The sequence below is a fragment of the Pogonomyrmex barbatus genome, unplaced genomic scaffold (assembly GCF_055798465.1).
Source record: "Pogonomyrmex barbatus isolate J1 unplaced genomic scaffold, ASM5579846v1 scaffold8, whole genome shotgun sequence".
Lineage (NCBI taxonomy): Eukaryota > Metazoa > Arthropoda > Insecta > Hymenoptera > Formicidae > Pogonomyrmex > Pogonomyrmex barbatus.
In genome coordinates, this window is record NW_028297182.1 from 4,471,807 (window position 1) to 4,492,879 (window position 21,073).

Below are 21,073 nucleotides of genomic sequence, written 5' to 3' on the forward strand. Positions count from 1 at the left end.
TTATTAAACGATTTGGAAGAAATTAAGCCCAAGTAATAACTTGTTTTCAAATTTTAAATGTTTAATGCAAATTTTTAATTTACATACAATTAAAACTTTATTACATTTATTATTTTATTATATTATATTATATGCAATTTTTTTTCTAGAGAGATTAGTACAACCGCAGCATTAATTAATATTATAAATTATACTTGTTCTAGGAAATTACTCTGTAAGGTAAGTTTAATTACACACGATAACTCTTCTCCTTTTATGCATTTTCTACCGTTAACTTAACAATTTTAACAATTTTGTTATTATATTTTATATATAATCAAATTGATTATATTTTATATATATGTCATAATGTCACAAAAATTTTCTACTTCTATGTTGTTAAGCAAGAAATTAGATGAATAACAAATAAATGTAATATAAAAAAAATTAATATTTTATTTCCATATATTTCGTCATAAGAGTCGGTAAAATTATTAATTTTTAATGTGTGTGTGTGTGTGTGTGTGTGTGTGTGTGTGTGTGTGTGTGTGTGTGTGTGTGTGTGTGTGTGTGTGTGTGTGTGTGTGTGTGTGTGTGTGTGTGTGTGTGTGTATATATATATATATAAAAATATTGTTATTCATTACAAACAACATACAAATTTACAAAATTATTTTATATATAAAAAAATAATAACGTCAGTATTTTCTAAAACTTGATATATCTTCATGTGCGATATAAAGAATTCTTTCTATACTTCCTGACACAAGTTTGTGTGCAAGTAGCGTTGACAAAACAGGATAAAAAAATCCTGTATTTTTCGTATTTTCCTATTGCTAATAAATCATTAATTAATAAAAATTCGTGCGTAAATATATGCTTACGAAATATAGCTTTCATTATTACTAGAAACGAGACGTTTGGATGCGTGCAAATAAGCAAATAATGCATTATAGATCATACTCCCAAACATCTCATCGCATATCTAACAATCGTAAATGCACGTAATATTGAACTGCCTCTCCAAATTCGCTCTTATTTTTTTATTAACTTTTTATTAATTGCGAACGTCGCGACGCGTTAAGAATTTTTTTAGTTATTATCAGTAAAATCGGCTTTGCCTGCATATAAGCTCTCTGTCAATAATGATTAGATAGCCTATAAAGAAATACATAAATGAATACATAAGTAAGGTAGACAAGTTATATCATAACATTATTATATATTGTCATGTGTTTCATATTACAATTTTCCTTTCTAAAATTAATAATTTTGCAGAATTTATGCATATTTAACATAACTATGTTAATTTTGCAGATGCAGAAATGGATACGTAAGAATCTTACTAATTCATTACTTCAGAATACTGAATATAAAATAAAAATGCGTCTCAAGAAACTTTCTATAAGTACTGTAGATGATGAATGTAAGATGATCCTGCTTAGTCTTTAATGGATTATATAAGAGAAAATTGCATTAAATTTATGCTGCTTTGTGTACCATTTCGATATTATTGTCAATACTAAAAATGTATCCATAATTCGTGTCAGGTGTTACAGATTTTTAATATTGTTAGAGAAAATCGGAATATAATCTAGAATTTGATATTTTGTGATTTAAATAGATATATATCGGTATTCATATCTTTCTTGCTTTCTATTTTGTAGATATTTCATTGTAACATTCGACAATCAATCTCGAAGAAGAAAACAGATTGGTATCATTAGAAACTTTTGATATTTATGTTATTATTTTAAAATATATTTTAAAATAATAACATAAATATTTATTTTTTAAATATATTATTTTAAAATATATTATTAATACTATTATAAACTAATCTTATGTTTAGTTAATTTTATAATGATTATTAAAAATATATTACTATGATGCGTATAGAACTTCTACGTATTTTAAATATATATGTATAATAAATATCAAGTAATACTAACGATTTTATATCAGTCTTATCTTTGACTAATTGACTAGACTTATTTTTTGAAATTGATTTTCGCGCTTTACGAAAGGAATTACAAAATAACTGACTAGAAAAGTCATAAATATTGATTAATTAGTTCAAAATTACAATTATAAATGGCATTGCATTTATCAATATTTAAAATTCTATGAATGCAATGAACAAAATGATTTAAATATTTGAGCTAGGCTTAGAGAATTTTTAATAGTTTTTTAAAGTGTAAAGTGTTAATTTAAATAATTATTTATTGTTTATCTAATGTAAATGTGATTTCCATTTTCAAATAAATTTTTAAATAAATTTAACTTAAGCATTTATCAATAGCATTTTATTATATGTTTTAATTTTAGAAGCATTACAGAAACTATTGGGACAATCGTTAAAAATATTTTATTAAACTTCTGTGAAATCAAACACAAATATGTGAAATATATATCGTGTTAATATGGTTATATTTTGTATATGGGTATATTTTGTATATTGGGTCTGTTCTTTTGGCTGCATTAGTTCAGAGTTTATCTTTCTTCTTCTAGTGTAAGAACAGGTTGACGATTCAGGCAACCAAAAAGAAACAGACCTATCAAAAAGACGTATGAAAAATTTTTTTAAAATTTAAATTTTATACACAGCGGCCTGTAATCACTCAGCCGTTTGTAATAAGCATACAACAGGCAATAGTTTCTTTTTCGTAAGGGATACAATGCAAATTATAAATACAATATATTCATATAAAATAAATTTATATAAAATTAAGGAAATAAATGTCGCAATATTCAGTAAAAATGGTATAATTTAGTATAAAAAATGTAAACAAATTTTTAGCAAATATAAGATGTGTATAAATGATATCATAAATAATAATAATTGTCATGTATTATTGATTTCAATATTCCTAAAACCTTTGATTATTATATTTTGCTATAATAATCTTTATTACTATTTATATGAATTACATGTCGATATTACATGCCTTTTTTGTATCACTGGAATGATTACAACAGCATGTAATGTTAACAGCATGTAAACTGAGAGATTACGGATTACAGAGCTGTACTGTTTTTTTATTTTGCACTTAAAATAAAGATAAAGAATTTAATATTAAGTATTAGTGAGAAAAAGAGAAAATATCACAAAGGTAAAAATGTTACTAAAAAAGTTTACTAAAAAATACTAATCTTGCTGCACAAATACAAAGTTTTTACTATTTACCGATCATGCACAATTCTTTCAAGTTAGTTCTCGAAGATTTCAATAGCGCTAGCGTACACTTATATAGACAAATTTATGAGCGCGTAAAGTTTAGAAAGCATGAGTAGATAGGTTAGAGTGATTAACTGGCATAAATATATAAGATCTAGCAAAAGTGAACAAGAATATTTGTGTACAAGTACTTGTTATTTTTTACTTATTATATTTTATAATTTATAAAAGCTTGAGAATTGGAAACAATGGCTTCATCTACTGACGTTGCTACGGTATGTTCCATTGATTTATAAAATACAAATATTTTGGGGTAAACCGCATAACAATATAAACAATGTAGAATAATATTGAAATTTAAATATTATTAATAATAAATATTATTTATATTAAAGTTAAAGAAATATGTTTAGTACATGTGTGCTTGTTAAAATTTAATATATTATAGAAACACAGTTTATGTTGAAAAAAATGTAACGGATTACTTTTATCTTTTTGATAGAAGGAGGATTATATTTTTATTGTATTATTATTAATTTTTAGATCAGAGCACAAAGATATCTAAATGAGCCACTAGTAGACCGATGCAGAAATCTGTCTATATTGATAGAAGAGTCTAGCACCACCGAATTACAACTTGTGTTTCCATTTTTGATAGACTCCTTATTTGGAATAGTGGATAATATTGGATGGGGTTTGCATAATATTACACTCAAGAAGAATCCACATGAATATGATGCACTGTGCCATTTTCTTAACCCACAGGGACCAATGTTCTCTTTGTGTTACAAATTACTTCCAGACTGTTATCTCAAATATAACTTTCCAGTGTCATATCTTCCGGTATATTTAAAAAATAAATTTATGTTACTACAATATATATTGTACAATGCATATTGTTTTACATTTATTATGAATTCAAGTATTGTAATATTTTATGTTTCAGTCAAAAATACGTTCTATGTTGGAGGAAGCCATAATATCACCATTTTATCTTGATAAAATTAGAGATGATCCGGGAACTCGTGTTCCTTCAGCTTTATCTATGAGTATCCTTTATTAAAAGTATAATTATTCTTATGATTCTCATATAATTAGTGCTGCATATGATTTATTAACATTACATTTTTCTTAATGCAAATACATATCCTTTTGAGTACTATATCTTTCATTTTGCGTATCATTTGACCAACCCATGGTTGCAACTTCAACAGCAAGAAAACGTATGGATGAATTGGGAAACGGTTTATGTTCAATTAGCACATTGTTATTTATATCATTTTCTTCCAAGAGATAATTCTGCAGTTTTACCAGTGATTGGACCATATGTAAAAAAAACTCCACCAAGAAAATTAACTCAGTCACCAGAATTCCGGAGGTGTGAAAACATTTAACACTTAGAGCGAGATATATTCAAGTGATAAATATATTCTATTTATATTTATTTATATTTATATTTTTTAAATTTCAGAGATTGTCAGAAATTACAAACTTTGAGACTTCTTAGAACATCGATATTATCATCGGGATCGGTGAGTCCTGGATCAAGCGTGCCGCAACAGCAATGCTTACCGCAAGTTTGGAGAAGCGAAACTGTAGTACAGGTTTTTCTTGATTTTTGGTTGGAATATACGGAGGATACACAATTGACTTCTCAATTAACTACATCTTATTTATCTTCGCTACCGCGACGAGTAAGTTTTCCGTATGCAGTGAAATAAATAATGTAAGATATATGGAATACAATTTTACTAAATAATTTTTACCGTTTCAAACGTATAATTGTAATTTCCAATTTTAGCAAAGTATACATTCCGGAGAACACATACGTCTTGTGAGAGCATTTATAAAGACACTGCACGAGTTTACAAATAGCGCAACAGGCGATAAGAGCGCAATGGATGAGCTAAAGAGGTACTGAAATAATATTTACAAATTTCGCAACTCTTTGTTATAATTGCTCTTTTAATATTGTTTATCTTTTGTTTTATTTGCATTTGTTAGGATAATTCTTCCTTCCGTTCAAGGAAAAATATATACGTTTTTGCGAAAAGCAATATATCATTGGCCTCTAGATAGCTCATTTAGATTAATATTGGAAGCTTGGCTAAGCTTTATTCAACCATGGAGATATGTACCGGGAATAATATATTCTAAAGAAGGGTATGTTTGATCCTATCATCAATAATCAATCTCATTGTCAATTACTAATGTTTCTATTTCAACATTTTCAGTAAAGCAGAGGAGGAAGAAAGAGGCAAGATTCATGATCCTGGTAGATGGCTTTCTTTCGTTGCTAATAATCTGTTAGCATATACAGTTGTGTTTCAGCAATTGCTTCCGCGATTTATGAGAACTGATCTTGTAGCGCCTAAGAATGCATTAATGTTATTTAGAGTTACAAAAGTAAGTACATATACTTTTTTGTAATATATTATTAATTGAATGTTATTTTACATTCGAAGATATATTTTTTATTTATATCTATATATAGGTATTTTCGCAACCATATTTAGCAAAACTGATATGTGAAGTAGAGAGTTGTGTAGATGACGTAGGCTTAAGTAAAGGCCGAATAACTACCAACCAATGGACATCAATTGTTAGACAACAGATTCTCGAACTGGAAGGACCGACGTATCAATACATCCCTATGTTTTCGACAGCCATCAACTTACAGGTATTTTTTTATTCTACAGATTTTTAAATGTTTGTTAATTCCTAGTTTAAAGATTTATTTCATCAGGTTGTATGGTTTTTGAGTAATATTAAACAAGCACACTTAACGGCAACTAGCCTAGTCGAAGCTTTGGAAGACAGAAGAAGAGGAAAACGATTTTTGCTTTCCCTATGGGAATTCTTTAGTTGCGAGGAATATTCCTCTGACGATATCAGCATAGAAGAGCGTCGACGGGTACCCGTGCTTTTAGCCACCGCTCAACAACAATTGATAGATATATTTCAGGTGACTAGGATTTCTTTTACATTGTGTATCTAATTATTTTAAATGATACACATGCTCACAAATGTATTGCAGATAAAACTCGAGGACATTCCGCAAGTTGCCATAGTGGCAGATCAAGAATATCACGACAGTATTTTATCGACTTCTTTCTGCCATCAATCGCAGGTGCAAATTATTGAAATAAATTTCCGTTAAAATTCATCAATCAATTAAAATTATCAATTAAAATTCGTGATTTGTAGATGGAGTCGAGCTTTGATTCGAGCAGACCAGGTACTTTTGTACCATTGCAAGAAGGTAGACAGACATGCCGATATGTCGAATACATGGGAGATCCAGAATTGCAGCCAGTGCGAACGAACGAATGCGCTCTTCTTGTTAGAAACCTTCATAAACTATGCTGTTATATTAATCTTAAGGTATTTATACATCATTATATTGTTATTCTTTGATTCAACAATTTGCGATTTATTTGCAGTATCGACACGAGATAATCGCATTGTACAATAGACGGAGCTTCTTTGGTAGCATTTGTCGGCAATTGATCACTCCACCTACGACGATCGTAAAGTTACCCAAACGAACGCCGAATGGGTTTACCAGTGGCTCCGAGGAACGATTACCACCTCGATTAAGTTTACGACCCTTAGCCAATTATACCTTTCTCATGAGTATATCATTTGGTCTATTGGTTTCTTGGCTTATTAAGTATGTAATGCTTTGTGTTCTATGTAAAACACATTATTTAAAATATCTTGTATGCACTTAAAGTATTTTTTTTACAGCTATGGTCCTTTTACGTTCCTGGGATTTCTATTTTTGATATGGATTTTGTATATAGTTATATGTGCAACATTGCAGCACTATTTATCGTCTAGCACAAATATTTTCAGATCAAACACAAGTGCGTCGTCTTCCATTAACCGATGATACTTTCGATTTTTTTAAGGTAATATTTTCCCATAAGCACTTTTGAAATTACATATTTAGGAACTTTTAAATATATTTGCAAATAACGATTTTGAATATATATTTGCAAAGTGTGTGTTAAACTGTATAAAATATATTGTCAATAACAATAATGTTTATATCATTGCTAAATAATTACTATCTACTAAGTAATTATATTGTAGTTGTATTTACATTTGTATTTGCAATTATTTATAACATGCAGCTGATGAGACCTTTGCGTTTAAAAATGTCAATTTGTTGAACTATTTTTTTTTTAATTATTTATCTAAAAAAATATAGATATCTAATTTTTGTAATTTTATTAAAACCTAAATATTATTTGTTTTTACATTTTACTGGAAATATTTGAAATTATTTCTAAAATAAAAAAAATATTTTTCATTTATATTATTGATTACATACGACAATCATTACTGGTAATATAATTGACATTAATTGGATTTCCTTTTCTCTTTCTCTCATGAAAAGTCTAATTATAATGTAAATTGAGCTCAATTACTTATATATATCACGCAATTCGCGATAAACGGTGTGATAGGCGATATTCGTGGAGATACTGTCTATGATCACTGTGATACTTTAGTACACATATAATAACATTAACAATTATTGATTTATTAATTGATTTAATTTAATTGCACACAATTTCGCTCCGTATATATCGGGACTAGTAGAAGCATGAGAACGATCGACCCATCGCGATCCACTTTTCGCTAGCGCGAAGCGCCAGCTTAATCAACGTGATGTGCACAACGGAAAAATGAGCTCGTGCATTCATTAGACAAATTGAATTCGGAAACTGACGCGAATCGTCGATCAATATACGGCATCGACCGTAAAGAGAATTGACCACCCTTATGTCAATACCGGATATCCATTAGCTAAAAAATTAAAATTTTCTTTAGTTTTCAACAAAAGATTGTCACATCAGACATTCATTTTTGAGAATTTTACATGAATTAACATATTTAGAATAAAATTTAAATTTATAATCTCTATAAATATATAAAAATTTTAAACACGTATACATAAAACACGCGCTTATTTTATAATCAGAATAAATATTTTATTAAAAAAATATTTTTATTAAAATATTTTTATTAAATATTTTTATTAAAAAAATTACATAAGAAATGAATTATAAACAAATATAGTACAACAAATATTAAAAATATTAAATATTTTGATTTTATATTATTTTTTTTTTGCTATTATAAAAATGCTTTTAGATGATTTATTAATTGTCATTTCAATTTTTAAATCATCCTTTTTGAGTTTTTTATTTGGAAGTCATTTTACGTGTGTGCGTGCGTGCGTGCGTGCGTGCGTGCGTGCGTGCGTGCGTGCGTGCGTGCGTGCGGTGTGTGTGTGTGTGTGTGTGTGTGTGTGTGTGTGTGTGTGTGTGTGTGTGTGTGTGTGTGTGTGTGTGTGTGTGTGTGTGTGTGTGTGTGAACTTTAATTATATTTTTTCAATTATATATTCTACATTACATTATAAGAGAATTAAAAGAATACGTATTTGTTTAAGCATTTTATAATAAGATTACAAGAAAGTTTACATTATAAAAACGAAAGTTTCAATTCCGTTTTTGCTTAAAAATAAAAATAAAAGTCAATCTCTATCTTTAAAGCAGGAAGAGAGAGAGAGAGAGAGAAACAGAGAGACTGGAAGCTTAATTTTCTATTAAATGAATATCTACCGGTCCCATTCCCTTGATTAGTCTTCTTCGCGTGTAATGACGCCAAATGAGATCGTGATTATTTCCGTTTGTAAATATTTGTGTCCCGCCCACGCGGGCGGCGCGCGGGAGAAGCGTAACTATTACTTTAGCGGAGAAAAGAGGAGGGAAGAAAGTGGCATGTTGCGCGTTAATTTATAAACTTTCGCGTCACGCGCGGCTTGTAATAAAAGTAAAGCACACCGGCGGAGTCGACCGCACGACACCGCGCGGACGTCGCGTGCACGTCGCGGGACGATGGGGACGAGCTTTTAATTGGATCCTTTTAAATATCGCTCTTCCCGTGCGTCTTTGCGACCTCTTCGTGTCTTCGCATCTTCGCGTCCTACCGGAGGTTGTTACCGAGATGAGGAAAAACGGCCGGTCTTTATTACTTCCGCGATAAGTAAAGCTCGCGTTACGCTTTACTTACGTCTTTTGTCCTCGCTTCGTTAAGCCACCGGCATTTTTACGAACTGCACGATAAATCCGGTGTACATACATCCTTACCTCTTACGTGATTGTTTAAATCATATGCTTCGTCCCATATATCCCATATATCCTCGATTCCGAATCGATGCGAAAGCGATATCGGACGTATTAATCTGAACGCCAGTCATCCGTGTTGGAAATCGCGCGCGATTGTGCTCGCGCGCGATTGTACTCGTGCGCGTGTTAATGCTGGGTCATAAAGATATTAAGAAAAATGGTATATAATCGTAGAACGCCCGAAACATACATTATCCTGAAAGGTCAAGGTCGACATTGTGACAAATAATAGCCGGGACATTCTCAGAAATGGCATTTCGGCCATTCCTTCTTTCTTTCCTCCTTTGCGTAGAAGTGATATTCCCTGTGTAATTGTGATTTAAAAATTAATACAATAGAAAATTATTTTCTTAATTAATTACAAAAAGCACTAAAAAAAACTTAAAAATACTTAAAAAAGTATTCAAAATATTAAATATCAAAAGATATTTAAAAAATATCAAGAAAATCTTAATCAATCAAATTTATGCGTATATTTTTTTAAGATTCTTGAAATAAGATAAGAGAAACATAATTTAATATTCTTTAAATAAATACATAATAATTGTCACCAACACAAATAATTTCCTTGTTTCTATTAATTCTTAAATAACGTAATAAGCTGTCAAAATAAATCTGAACTGCTGCACAAAAGCGTTTATAAAAAAAAATCAATGAAAAAGGAAGACGCGTCGGTAAGTTTTTTTTTTTTTTTTTTTAATTTAAATAGAAACTGATTATTTTATTTTCTTGTCGAGTGTACCTTTACGTTTGTCTAACTTTTTCCACAATACCGGCGCTTGCTGATGGATTCGACAATCGGAGGCACGGCACTGGATTTAAGTCCACCTTCCGGCGACGCATTAGTCGTATTAAACCATTAGATACCCAGCGGTATGTTCCAGGGTGTGTTTACATGGTCTGTGTAACACGAACACGACCCATTTTCGATTTAGATCGAGATCGCCGGCGCGTTCATCGAGAGGTTGCTCGCCTACGCTCGCGCGCGCGCGCGAGAAAGAAGTCATTTAGCTCTGCGGCGCAATTAGAGATCCTTTATGCAGTGTCAAGCGCTCCGTTATGCGCCAGTTATGGACAATGAGTACGTACGAATTACCACGAATGGTCTCGTTCAACGTTCGTTAAAGCCGGCCGATGCCGGATGCTCGCGATTCCGTCCGCTGCCTCCTTGAACGCCGGCGTTGTTTCTCTCCACCATGCTTCTTTCGTACGAGATTAATTATCGATGATTAATCCTTGTTCTCGGCGAACGACCGTACCACTCTCACACGGACGCGATTTTACAGAAGGGAATGTAGATTTTCATTTTAAACTTTCGTGTCTTACGACGGGGTCGAAAAAATTCTCATTCCGCTAATAATTAAATTTTTTATTTCAGATATGTAACAGATACGAATGCTCAATTTATTACTATTAAGATTCTTTCTTTCTTTAATTTTTTTTTTTGTATTCTTTATTCTTGGAATTCATGTTACACAGTATGGATTAAATGATGTTATGATAAAGATTAAAAGGACGAAATAAAAGAACAAAGAAAGTTTGCAGCACGCTATTGTTTTGGCAATTTGGTAAAAGACTCGTTGAAAGATATGACGAAACGAGAGTTTGCGGAATATTCATGCTGATATTCGCTGGTTACGCAGAATAGCGTTCTTTACAACGATGATGGACGCGATATTATATTTCAGATATATATTCAGATGCCACGTGTACTGTACGCGCGCATATACCAACCCAGCATCCACGACAGTGGGGGAAAGACAAAGAAAAAATACATAAAAAATGTATGAGTTTATTTATTTTGTTGTAACCTGTATAGTAATTCTATCCCTATCTTGATATTCAATTACATCGGACAATATAATAAATCCCCGGTAGACAGAAATAATTTTCAGCTAATTATTCCGAATCTTAATGACATTTCTTTAAAACGGAAAAATATGGTAGACAGGCTATTTTAACATTTTTTTCGATTTGGAGAAGAAATTTTCGGCAATAGATTTTATTTTTGTGACGAAATATATTAATGTATTTAATATATTCCGTTAAAATATAAATTTAAATATTATTATATATATATATTATTATATATATATTTATCATAATATTATTTAATATTAATATTATTTTAATATTATTTTTTTAAACGTGTCAATGAAGTGAACAATATTTCCTCTTTTTACCTCAGAACTGACCTTCAGCAAAACACTAATCTGAAGGTTACAACTGTAATTGTGATCATCTGACTATTAGAAGACGGAAGACAGAATAAAGAACCTATTATACACTTATATTATATTATCTATTAATTACGATGATTTGTCATTTCATATCATCCATATATAATGTTTATTTTTTACGGAAATATTCTTAATACGATTTATGCCCGATTCCACCAACATAGATTAATTGTAATCTCGATTCAACTTATTCTTCATCTTTTTCTAGTTCTAAGAATTAGAAAAAGATGGAAGAGCAAGTTAAACCGGGATTAAAGTAAATCTACGTTGGTGGAATCGGGCATTAGGATTTTACTCAAATCGACGATAATTTCCGTGATAATGGAAATTCTCATGTACGATATCCTATCTACATCGATCGGAAATTGTTTACGATATTCGCAGAAGTGAATTGTAATGCAATTTTGTATGTTTTCGGCAAGTCATGCGCATAAGATACTAACGATAAGATTAGGCAGCGAGAGAGTGAGAGTGTAACTAAGTAGATTAAATAGGATGGTTGAATTATGAAAAAAAGGAATGAGTTGTTAGATACTACAGAAGATAATTTTTTAATCGTGTAAAGCGTTATATGATTGTATTGTAAAAGAAGCGAGAAAGCGTTTAATGCGAAAAAGATGCATATGTTTAAAGCGGAAGTCGATTATTAACCCCCCATTTCGGGAACAATAAATTACATATTTATTAATTTATTTATTAATACTATTATTTATATATCTTCTGCCATTGGCGTCTTATTTTTAACTTTTTTTAATACACGATGTATCGAAGATTGCACTCAGCTACAAGCCTAACATCTTGAGATGTTATTTGCCAAGGAAGATCGGCGCGCAAAATCGGACAAAAGTATCCGATTTTTTTTTTTTTTTATTTCTCTATTAATTTTCCTTATCATTATCTATTGCCCGCGCTTCTGCGTATACCACCACCAATGCACGTTTGTACGCGAGAATAATAGCCTACGTTAGATTATAGAATATTTCACAAGCTACATTGTGCTGATTGTATCCTATTAGGGGGCCATTATCGGTGCAGTGGCTCGCGTTTTTCTCGCTATGCACAAGTGAAGATATAACTATGCAAATGAACGGATGTCTGATTGTGCCCCACTCTTCGCCACCGTGTTGCCGCTGTACGTTCAGCGCCGGATGTGGCCTGTCTGAATTTCGTATTATTTTGTGATGCCAAACGCCAGCCGGCGGTATTGGAAGCGACAAGACCGCGAGATTAAGATCGCGCAATTGTGCGCCGCGCGGTGTGCGGTGACGGTCGCAGGATCGCGAGTGCGCCATCGCATACGAATGGTGACTTCGAGCCGCCTGGAGAAGCCGATTTGGATCGCGAGTGGCTCCGTCACGTGGCTCGTTTTACGCTCGGTTGCATTCACAACAGGAGGAACAATTACGCGAGCTTTTACGGGAAGGTGAAGGAAGAGCAAAGTGTGCGCGCGGAAGAGTGAGAAGGTGTGCGTGACACGAATACACGCCTGTCGCCGGTGACGATAAGCTCGGCGATATTGATGGTCGCTCGCGAAGCAGATCCGAGGTCAGGCGACACGTGAAGCGCGTCTGTGCAGCCGTGTAAATGCCATCGCGCCCGTAGTTTACGCGGACGCGCGCGGATTGCGAGGCGCATCCGTCGCCGTGCCACGCCGGGCCGCGCCGTGGTCGAATAACGCGCGATTGGACCGCGCGTGGAACCTGCGCCGGATACCGAGCTCTTCCGGCCGAGCGTTTTGACGACGGAGGCGAGAGGAAGGAACACAGAGGCAAAACGCGCTCGTGGACGCGCGCAAATTGTCAGGCATCTTCGTCGCAGTCCGCCGCGCCGCGCCGCGCCGCGCCGGTCGAATAACGCGTGGTTGAATCGAGCGTGGAACGCGCGCGAGTATCGAGCCCTTTCGGCCTCGCGTTTTGACAACGGAGGCAGAAGGAAGCAAGAGCGCGAAGCGCGGGACCGGCCGGAGATTCCACCTCCACCTCCGTCGCGTTCTTTACTGTCACGAGGAGCATCTCAGTTACACGCCACGGGGTTGCGAAGGTGGACGCGTTCGTTTCATGCTCCGGCTTCGGCGCTCGACGTGCGTCGCGCCGTGGAAGGAGGAAGGAAGGAAGGAAGGAAGGAATCTCCGTTCCCCGCCCGCGAATTAATTAATCAAAAAAATAAATATTTGCCATCGTGGCCGTCGTCAATCGATCTACCATCGATCGCTCTTTCAGCCAAGCCGGCTCCGACTCTCTCCACGCGATTTTTCCCGCCCTTTCGATGACGCACGCACCGCGGATGACGCGAGAACGACGCGTGTAACGAGACGCGGAACCAGCGATTTATTAATTAACGATATTGACGCCGCACACTGATCGCGGTACGTGAGCGATTTTCCGAATGCGGCGGATCCTCTTCGGTTTTTTCGCGTCCGGTGATTGTCCGGCGATCCATCAAGTCGAACGATCTTTCGTTCCGCCCGCGGATATCGGGAATATCTGGGAATGATGGATTGATTAATATCGGAAAAGATAAAACGCGAATGTGATACGAAGCACGAACGCCAAGCGCCGGACGACAAAGTTGTCCCTTCCCGTTACGTTTCGTGGCGACGCGAAATCGCGTGACACGCAGGCTCTATTAGATGATTTCCGCGCGGAAATCATCTTACGCGCTCGCGTAATTCGGACTCGCTTCTTCGATGAGTAATGGACGAGAAACGCGACGGCCGTTAACGTATCACGCGACGAACGATCGATCGTTCGTCCATCCGTCCATCGTCTTTCGGACGAACAGAAGTGGAATCTTGTGAGTGCAAAATCGAAGAAATCGGTTCGAGAATAGCCGTCAGGCGAACAAAATTGAAAAGCCGCGAAATATCGAGTGGTCGTTCGGAAAAGAAGAAAAGACGAGGCTCACATCGAATGTTGAGGGACTGAGATGTTTATGTAAGTTTCATTATCATGCACAAAATTGATAATCAAATATTTTGATTCCTTTAGGTATAGAATAAAAAAAAATGTTGGCGTTTGTCTATAAAGATGCGATTATTATCGCTTGAGACTAAGAAAAATAATTCACTCGGCAAGTTTTCTTCGTTTCTATCTTGTAAGTGAGAACTAATTATTCAAAAAAAGGAGAAAATTTATAAATTTCTCTACGCAAATTGATAACAAAGCATTTCGATTCCCTTGGGGAGAAAGAAACTTTGGCATTTGTCTATAAAGACCCGAAGATTGAGATATTCCTCGACGGATAAAACTTATTATCGCTGAAGAATAATTCGAGCAGGCGAGTGTGTTGATCTTCGTTTATAATATCGCGCGACTTGCCAGCGAGATCACCGCGCGGTGAACTAATTTTCTTGCCGGCGCCGCGAGAATAGAACGTGCGAAATCTAAAATGTAAAAATAGAAATGTAGAAATTTATCTAAGGGAATCTTTCACAGCCATTTCTCTTTCGGCACCGATGTTCGACGAGCGCACGTGGTGCGCCAAACGCGCTCGCCCGGTCATTTGGTTCGACGCGCGTCGAACATTGGCGAGATATTAATAATCGTTAAATATTTAAGAGATACATCCAGACATCCTTGAAAAAGCGATGACTGACGCTCGCGTCGCCGGAAAATATCGGGACGTCGCGATTCCTCCGCTCGATCCTGCACCGCGGTGCAGCGCCATGCTTCGAGATCGAGAGGCGACGACGAGGATCGCCTGCCGTGTGATGACGATCGTCCTGCATCCCCGACGGCGACGATAAGAGATGGTCGCCGCGATGGGATTTCCGTCGAACGTGACCGAGCCGCCGACCGACTACCTGGACCACACCGGGCCGACGAACGCGTCGTCCGTGGGCGCGGAACTGAACCTGCCGTACACCGTGTGCGAGATCCTGGTCGCGATCTGCGCCGTCTTCGGCAACGGCCTGGTGATCATCGTCTTCAGCAAGGAGCGGAAGCTACGCAGACGCACCAACTACTACATCGTCTCCCTGGCGACGGCCGACCTGCTGGTGGGACTGTTCGCGATCCCGTTCGCGATCCTCGCGAGCATCGGCCTGCCGACGAATCTCTACGCCTGCCTGTTTACCGTGTCGGTCCTCGTGGTCCTCTGCACCATCAGCATCTTCTGCCTGGTGGCGGTATCCGTCGATCGTTACTGGGCGATACTGTATCCCATGGGATACTCGCGCACCGTGCGCACCAAAACTGCCATAGGTGAGGCGTCACACCATCGCGTCCTTCGCACCAATCGTCGTCATCGTCGTCGTTGTCGTTAACTCGATTCCCGATATCGGACGTCGCGAGATTAATAACAGCCGAGGGAACACTGGGACTCAAAAATTGATCCGAGATCACCGGTCCTGCGGGAAAACAACGGAAACTCGACGTTGGTGTAACGATTACGCATACGGTTACGCGAATCGATCTCTGACAATTTTTTTTTCTTGCTGTCCGTTCCCATGCTCGAGATTGCCAGCAGTTCGAATTTAGTAAATCGTAGCAATTTAGTATCTGTATAGGATATGGTATTCGTCTTTGGTATGCTCGTACGAAGAGGAAAAATTTATTTAATTGAGATTACGGTTCTAAGCGAGACGCAATCAATCATCACAGATGCCATATAGGTAACTTGGATATAATTTCCAGTACTTCGTTGATGCAATGAAAGCGTGTACTTGACAAGTACGACTCTCGGGACCATTCAAGTAATAGAAATTACGAGTTAGACACGTACGTGGCACTTAGCCACTCAATTGCAGACTTGTTTAGTCAAGGGCCGGTCATAAAGAAAGCTCGGAGGTCTTTAGTTTATTAACTTCGACGTTATTAACGTTGACGATGCTAACGAAGAGGATAAGGATTCGGTGCTTATGCGCGATCTAGTCCTAATTTCCATGTGCGAGTGCGTGAAGATGAAGATACATCGAGACACTAATTACACGACATGTTCGCGTCCTAAGTCGCATTTGTTAAGCACAGACGCTAATTAATTCGAACATGCAAAAGAGCCGTTAATATTGCATTACGTGCTTCTCAAAATAATTCTCATGGGTTTTTTTTTTCTTCGTTCCTAATCGATAATCTGATCTGAAGCGAAAATCTAGCGACGGAAATAACCGAACGAGTTTGAGAGAAGATATACTTCTTAATATGAAAACGAGGAATTCTTCGCTGGATAATTTTAAATCCTTGTAGTTCCTGATCTCAAATCAAAAGAGATATCTCGATATATCTTGACATGACTGTTTTATAAATAATGACAGAAAATGATAATAAATATCAAATAATATTTTTCCGGAAAAAATACATCTTTAACTTTTTATTATTTGTCGATATTTATTTGATATAAATAAGAATAATTTCATAAAGTAAATAATCTTGGAGAAAACAATTCACCTTTAAGTATTTTTAATGTGTTTTTCATTTATTTTTAATTAATTTTAAATCTACTGAATATGCAAAAGTCAAAATAATAAATTTCTATAAAAATTTCTATAGAAATTCAGTTGATTCCAAAAATATTATAAAATTTTCCAAGGCGAATTGCCTAGAAGAATATTTCAAGAAATTAAGAACGAACGTATTTAGATATTTTTGTTCACGAAGTCAAATCTAAAAAGTTCGTCTGCGCGTCATGTCACCCGGATATATTTCCGTTGCCAAGACAAGCAATAAATACGAAGTACTCGTAAGACTACGTAATATCATTGAAGCATTCCGAAACGTCAGTTTTTACGTATTACATTCGATAACGCGTATTTCCCAGCGGAGTCCCGCTCTTCACGAAGGACAGGGTGAATCGATAAGAAACCTCGCGTCATCCGTCCATATCTGGGTATATATATATATATATATATATATATATATATATATATATATATATATAAATTGCCGGAGAAGCCAACGAGAGTGTTAATCGCGATGAATGACCGATACGGAACGAGCTGGGCGCGCGCGAGAGCGAGTTATTATCCGAGTCGGCCGCGCGTAGTCGTCGCGACGACGGGACGACGACGTCGCGGCGCGTCATGTCGCGTCGGTCCATCGACGGCGAATCGACCGACGATCGAAGAAATCGAGGAGGACGACGGTAATGGGGAAGAACGATCGGTTTCCAGGTATAATATGCGTATGCTGGATAGCGGGCATCCTGGTGGGCTTCCTGCCGCTCTTCGGATGGAACACCGGCCAGATAAACGACCACAGGTGTATCTTCACGAACGTCATGGACTACAATTATCTTGTGTTCCTATACTTCGCTACGATCATCTTTCCCGCCCTGCTGATCGCGGCTTTCTACGCCCATATATACCGGGTGATCGTAAAACAGGTCAGCCGTATGAAAAAGGGATTCCGAGGGTCCGATGACGCACGGAAAAAAAAACTAGTCGTAAATCGAGACAAATATTCATGTATATGAGCAAGAATATATATAATCTTCTTAGACATTTTAATCTTTATCTGATTGAATTTGGCTCATATTTGGAATTCTCTTTTATCGATAACAGTGTTTCTAAGAGTGGCTTGTAAGCCAACTTCTGACTTGGCTACGAATCACTTTTAGAGGCACTTTTACATGTATGAAGATTATAATATTCCTGCAATACAGATTCAATCAAATGAAGGCTAAAATTTTTCTAATAATAAAAAAATTATAATATTCTCGCTATATGAGAATATATGGTCCTGATTTAAGATTAATTTTTTTTTTGTGTGTGTGTGAGCGTGGCGCGACGCGACACGAAAAAAAATAATCAAATAAAATAATCACCGGGAATAATCAAAGAGTGTAACGGGTACGACGATTATAGCTACAGCAAATCGTCACGATGGATCCCAGCGACGGGGATGGCGGTGGTGGTACCGTTCGCCGTCTCGGCGTTCTCCGTCTCGGCGGTCGCGGGGGCGGTAATCATCACGGGGGGACGATGCTGCGGGTGCTCGGCGCGGCGCGCAAACGGGAGGTCAAGGCCACACAGAATCTCTCGCGCATCGTCCTCTTCTTCATCGTCTGCTGGTTCCCGCTGTACACGATAAACTGCGTGATGGCCTTCTGCCCGGGGTGCGAGGTCGACGACTTCCTCATGAAGTTCTGCATCATCCTCTCGCACATCAACTCGGTCGGCAATCCGCTCCTCTACGCCTACCACCTCAAAGACTTTCGCATCGCCCTCAAGAACTTCGTCTGGCGGCTGCTCTTCCCGCACAGCGACGTCAAGTCCAGCGTGATCAGCGTGATCCACGATCGGGGTTCCCTCATCGGTTCGCAGAGGCAACTCCAGAGGCGGTTCAGCGGCTTCGATCAGCCGAGAAGTCAAAGGTCGAGCCTGCTACGTCAGGTGTGTTGACGCTTAATTTATGCTTAACTTACCCTGAAAATTCGGCGAAATCTGACAAAAAATGTGGATCAGATGTGAATCACATATCCTTTTTTTAACGTGTCTTATTTTTAAGCGGGAAATATTTAATTTTTCTGTTTCTAAAAATAATTAATTTAAATGAACAACAGCTAGAAGTTAGTTTTCATTAGAAAATTAAGCGACGTAATTCTATATTCGTTGTAACGAATGTTTATTTTGTCCAATTTATATTTCCGCCTAATTCGCGATCTATTTTCGTTCCTATTGGCTACTCACATAGGTGATAGATGGGAAAAGGGTAGACGGCGTGTATACCGAAAGGCGTGTCTCGTCAATAAGGGAGAAAGAGACGCGGCAGACGAACGCCGACAGTGCGGTCGGAAGTGCGGTTCTAATCAACAACTCCGCTCCGGTGAACGAACGGATGAACGAGAAGGAACTAGCCGACGACGGCGATATCGTCGACCGCAACGACGACGCGACCGATCGCGGAATTTCTTCCTCGCTGGAATTGCAGACGTACAAGTCTTTGGTGCCGCTTCTACCCGCGGAGGAGGACCGCGTCGAAGAAACGCCGCCCGCATCGATCTTCGTGATCGAGGCTGACGTGGTGAATCACGCCTCTCCCGATCATCTCCTGGTTCTGGACGAATCTCGAGATAGAGTCGACGTGGCGGGCGGCTAACGCGGTAACTACGAAAAAAAAAAGACAATTGGAACATTTTTTAACAAGGCACAGACAAAAACGAAACTTTATATATTTTTTTAATTGTTTTGTCATAAAAATTTCTCAGTTTGTTAAATTATTTTATTCACCGAGCCTGCCATATAGCGTGTGTGTTTTTTTAGCGTAAGTTTAAGCGAAATGAGTTAGATTGAGAAACAACGGTGATATTCGTCTAAAGCTTCGAGCGAAAAAAGGACACGAACGAAGTGAGAAAGTCTTTTTCTGTTTTATAAAAAAGAATCATGAAGACAAATATTAAACTCGAGAACAAAAAAATTTATTTTCGATTGTTCAACGAGGATGATGTGTTGTGTTGTACGTGGGATTTATTGTATGCGGAATTGTCGAGTGATAAAAATACCGAAGAGACAATATATTTAATATTGTACAATAGAACAGTGCACATTGTGATTACGCGTGTCTACGTGTTTCGTAGAACATTTGCACGATGTTTATGAAATACTCAGCATATCATGTTATTAACGTAACTAGACGATTGTCGTGCCATTCCTCCTATAATCGTGTTTCCTCTTATAATCTTTGTATATAATATTTATTAAATGATACACTCACTAGGGGCATGCGTCAATATTAATAATTTTCTAAAAGTTATCAATATAACTTCGCGATATAAATAATTATCAGCTATGGGCCCATTATTAAAAATTCGACAAATTATTTTTTGGAGATGACTCTCATTATATATAATAATTTTAGTCTAATTTTGTTTTAATCAAATATTGACCTGCGACTTGATCAAAAAAGGAAATAAAATATTTAATTTAATTTTGAAGAGACAAAAAGTTTCCAACAAGATATTATCTTGTTCCTTATCCTCAAATAGGTTTCTAAATGCATATTTTCTTGTTTCTGAAAAACAAACAGTGCAAATTTATTATTGATAAAAATCTTGTTAAATTAATCAGTATGTATAACGCGCGTGGACATTTGAAAGGTGGGTTCTTTTAATAATCACGTTTTCCTTTCATCCATTTTTTTTTTGTTTTTGGTATTTATTTATTTTAATATATATTATTTTATTATATTAAATGTTAGAGGAGCATTTATATGATTTTTTAAGACATTATTTGATATATTTCTCTAAATCTAGAAACGTCTCATCGTAACGATTTTGTAAGAAAATAAATCGTTTGAATATGAACGAATAAATGTGTAATAATGTGTGAGAATTTCTGTACTCTAAGCATCCTCTATCATGATATTGTGAATGAATGAACTGATGTCATTAAAATTTTGCGCGTGTAACATATACATTTGATGCTTTATTTACCATCCAATTTTATAAGTTATTTTATATTCTAATTTAGATTCTTTCGAACTTTCCAATCAGCTCAATGTGTGATATCTTATTATTGTTTTCTTTCTGAAAAATTCTG

The 21,073-nt window shown here is 36.2% G+C and overlaps 2 protein-coding genes and 1 long non-coding RNA gene across 4 annotated transcripts; all 3 read left to right on the forward strand.

The window, feature by feature from the left end:
• Positions 1-155: 155 nt before the first annotated feature.
• LOC148934721 (uncharacterized) lies at positions 156-1,953 on the forward strand. The gene is made up of 2 exons (XR_016141141.1): positions 156-219; positions 1,297-1,953. It is a non-coding gene; the product is annotated as an uncharacterized LOC148934721 (long non-coding RNA).
• A 1,272-nt stretch (positions 1,954-3,225) lies between these two features.
• Positions 3,226-7,264, forward strand: LOC105427767 (sphingomyelin phosphodiesterase 4). Its single transcript, XM_011639667.3, has 14 exons — positions 3,226-3,432; positions 3,701-4,000; positions 4,104-4,206; positions 4,304-4,535; positions 4,629-4,851; positions 4,959-5,071; positions 5,162-5,320; positions 5,392-5,563; positions 5,652-5,837; positions 5,904-6,122; positions 6,195-6,287; positions 6,365-6,541; positions 6,601-6,830; positions 6,908-7,264. The coding sequence occupies exons 1-14, from the start codon at positions 3,406-3,408 to the stop codon at positions 7,050-7,052; spliced, it is 2,379 nt and encodes a 792-aa protein (XP_011637969.2). The 5' UTR covers positions 3,226-3,405; the 3' UTR covers positions 7,053-7,264.
• Positions 7,265-12,726: 5,462 nt separating this feature from the next.
• Positions 12,727-20,946, forward strand: LOC105427765 (adenosine receptor A2b). Of its 2 annotated transcripts, none has more exons than XM_089084229.1 (5): positions 12,727-14,534; positions 15,159-15,803; positions 17,708-17,919; positions 18,407-18,928; positions 19,230-20,946. In XM_089084229.1, the coding sequence occupies exons 2-5, from the start codon at positions 15,350-15,352 to the stop codon at positions 19,632-19,634; spliced, it is 1,593 nt and encodes a 530-aa protein (XP_088940355.1). In that variant the 5' UTR covers positions 12,727-14,534; positions 15,159-15,349; the 3' UTR covers positions 19,635-20,946. The 2 variants fall into 2 exon arrangements, with proteins under 2 accessions (XP_088940355.1, XP_011637967.2); XM_011639665.2 differs by having other exon boundaries at positions 12,728-14,534; positions 18,401-18,928.
• The last annotated feature ends 127 nt before the right edge of the window (positions 20,947-21,073 follow it).

What these genes read in the sequence shown, in the direction of transcription:
- LOC105427767 (XM_011639667.3), top strand. Translation starts at nt 3,406, where the DNA reads ATGGCTTCATCTACTGACGTTGCTACG. An exon ending in TGTTATTTAGAGTTACAAAA is followed by an intron (nt 5,564 to 5,651) that starts GTAAGTACATAT and finishes ATCTATATATAG; the next exon opens with GTATTTTCGCAACCATATTT. An exon ending in AATTGATAGATATATTTCAG is followed by an intron (nt 6,123 to 6,194) that starts GTGACTAGGATT and finishes AATGTATTGCAG; the next exon opens with ATAAAACTCGAGGACATTCC.
- LOC105427765 (XM_011639665.2), top strand. Translation starts at nt 15,350, where the DNA reads ATGGTCGCCGCGATGGGATTTCCGTCGAACGTGACCGAGCCGCCGACC. An exon ending in ACCGGGTGATCGTAAAACAG is followed by an intron (nt 17,920 to 18,400) that starts GTCAGCCGTATG and finishes CGACGATTATAG; the next exon opens with CTACAGCAAATCGTCACGAT. An exon ending in GGTCGAGCCTGCTACGTCAG is followed by an intron (nt 18,929 to 19,229) that starts GTGTGTTGACGC and finishes CTACTCACATAG; the next exon opens with GTGATAGATGGGAAAAGGGT.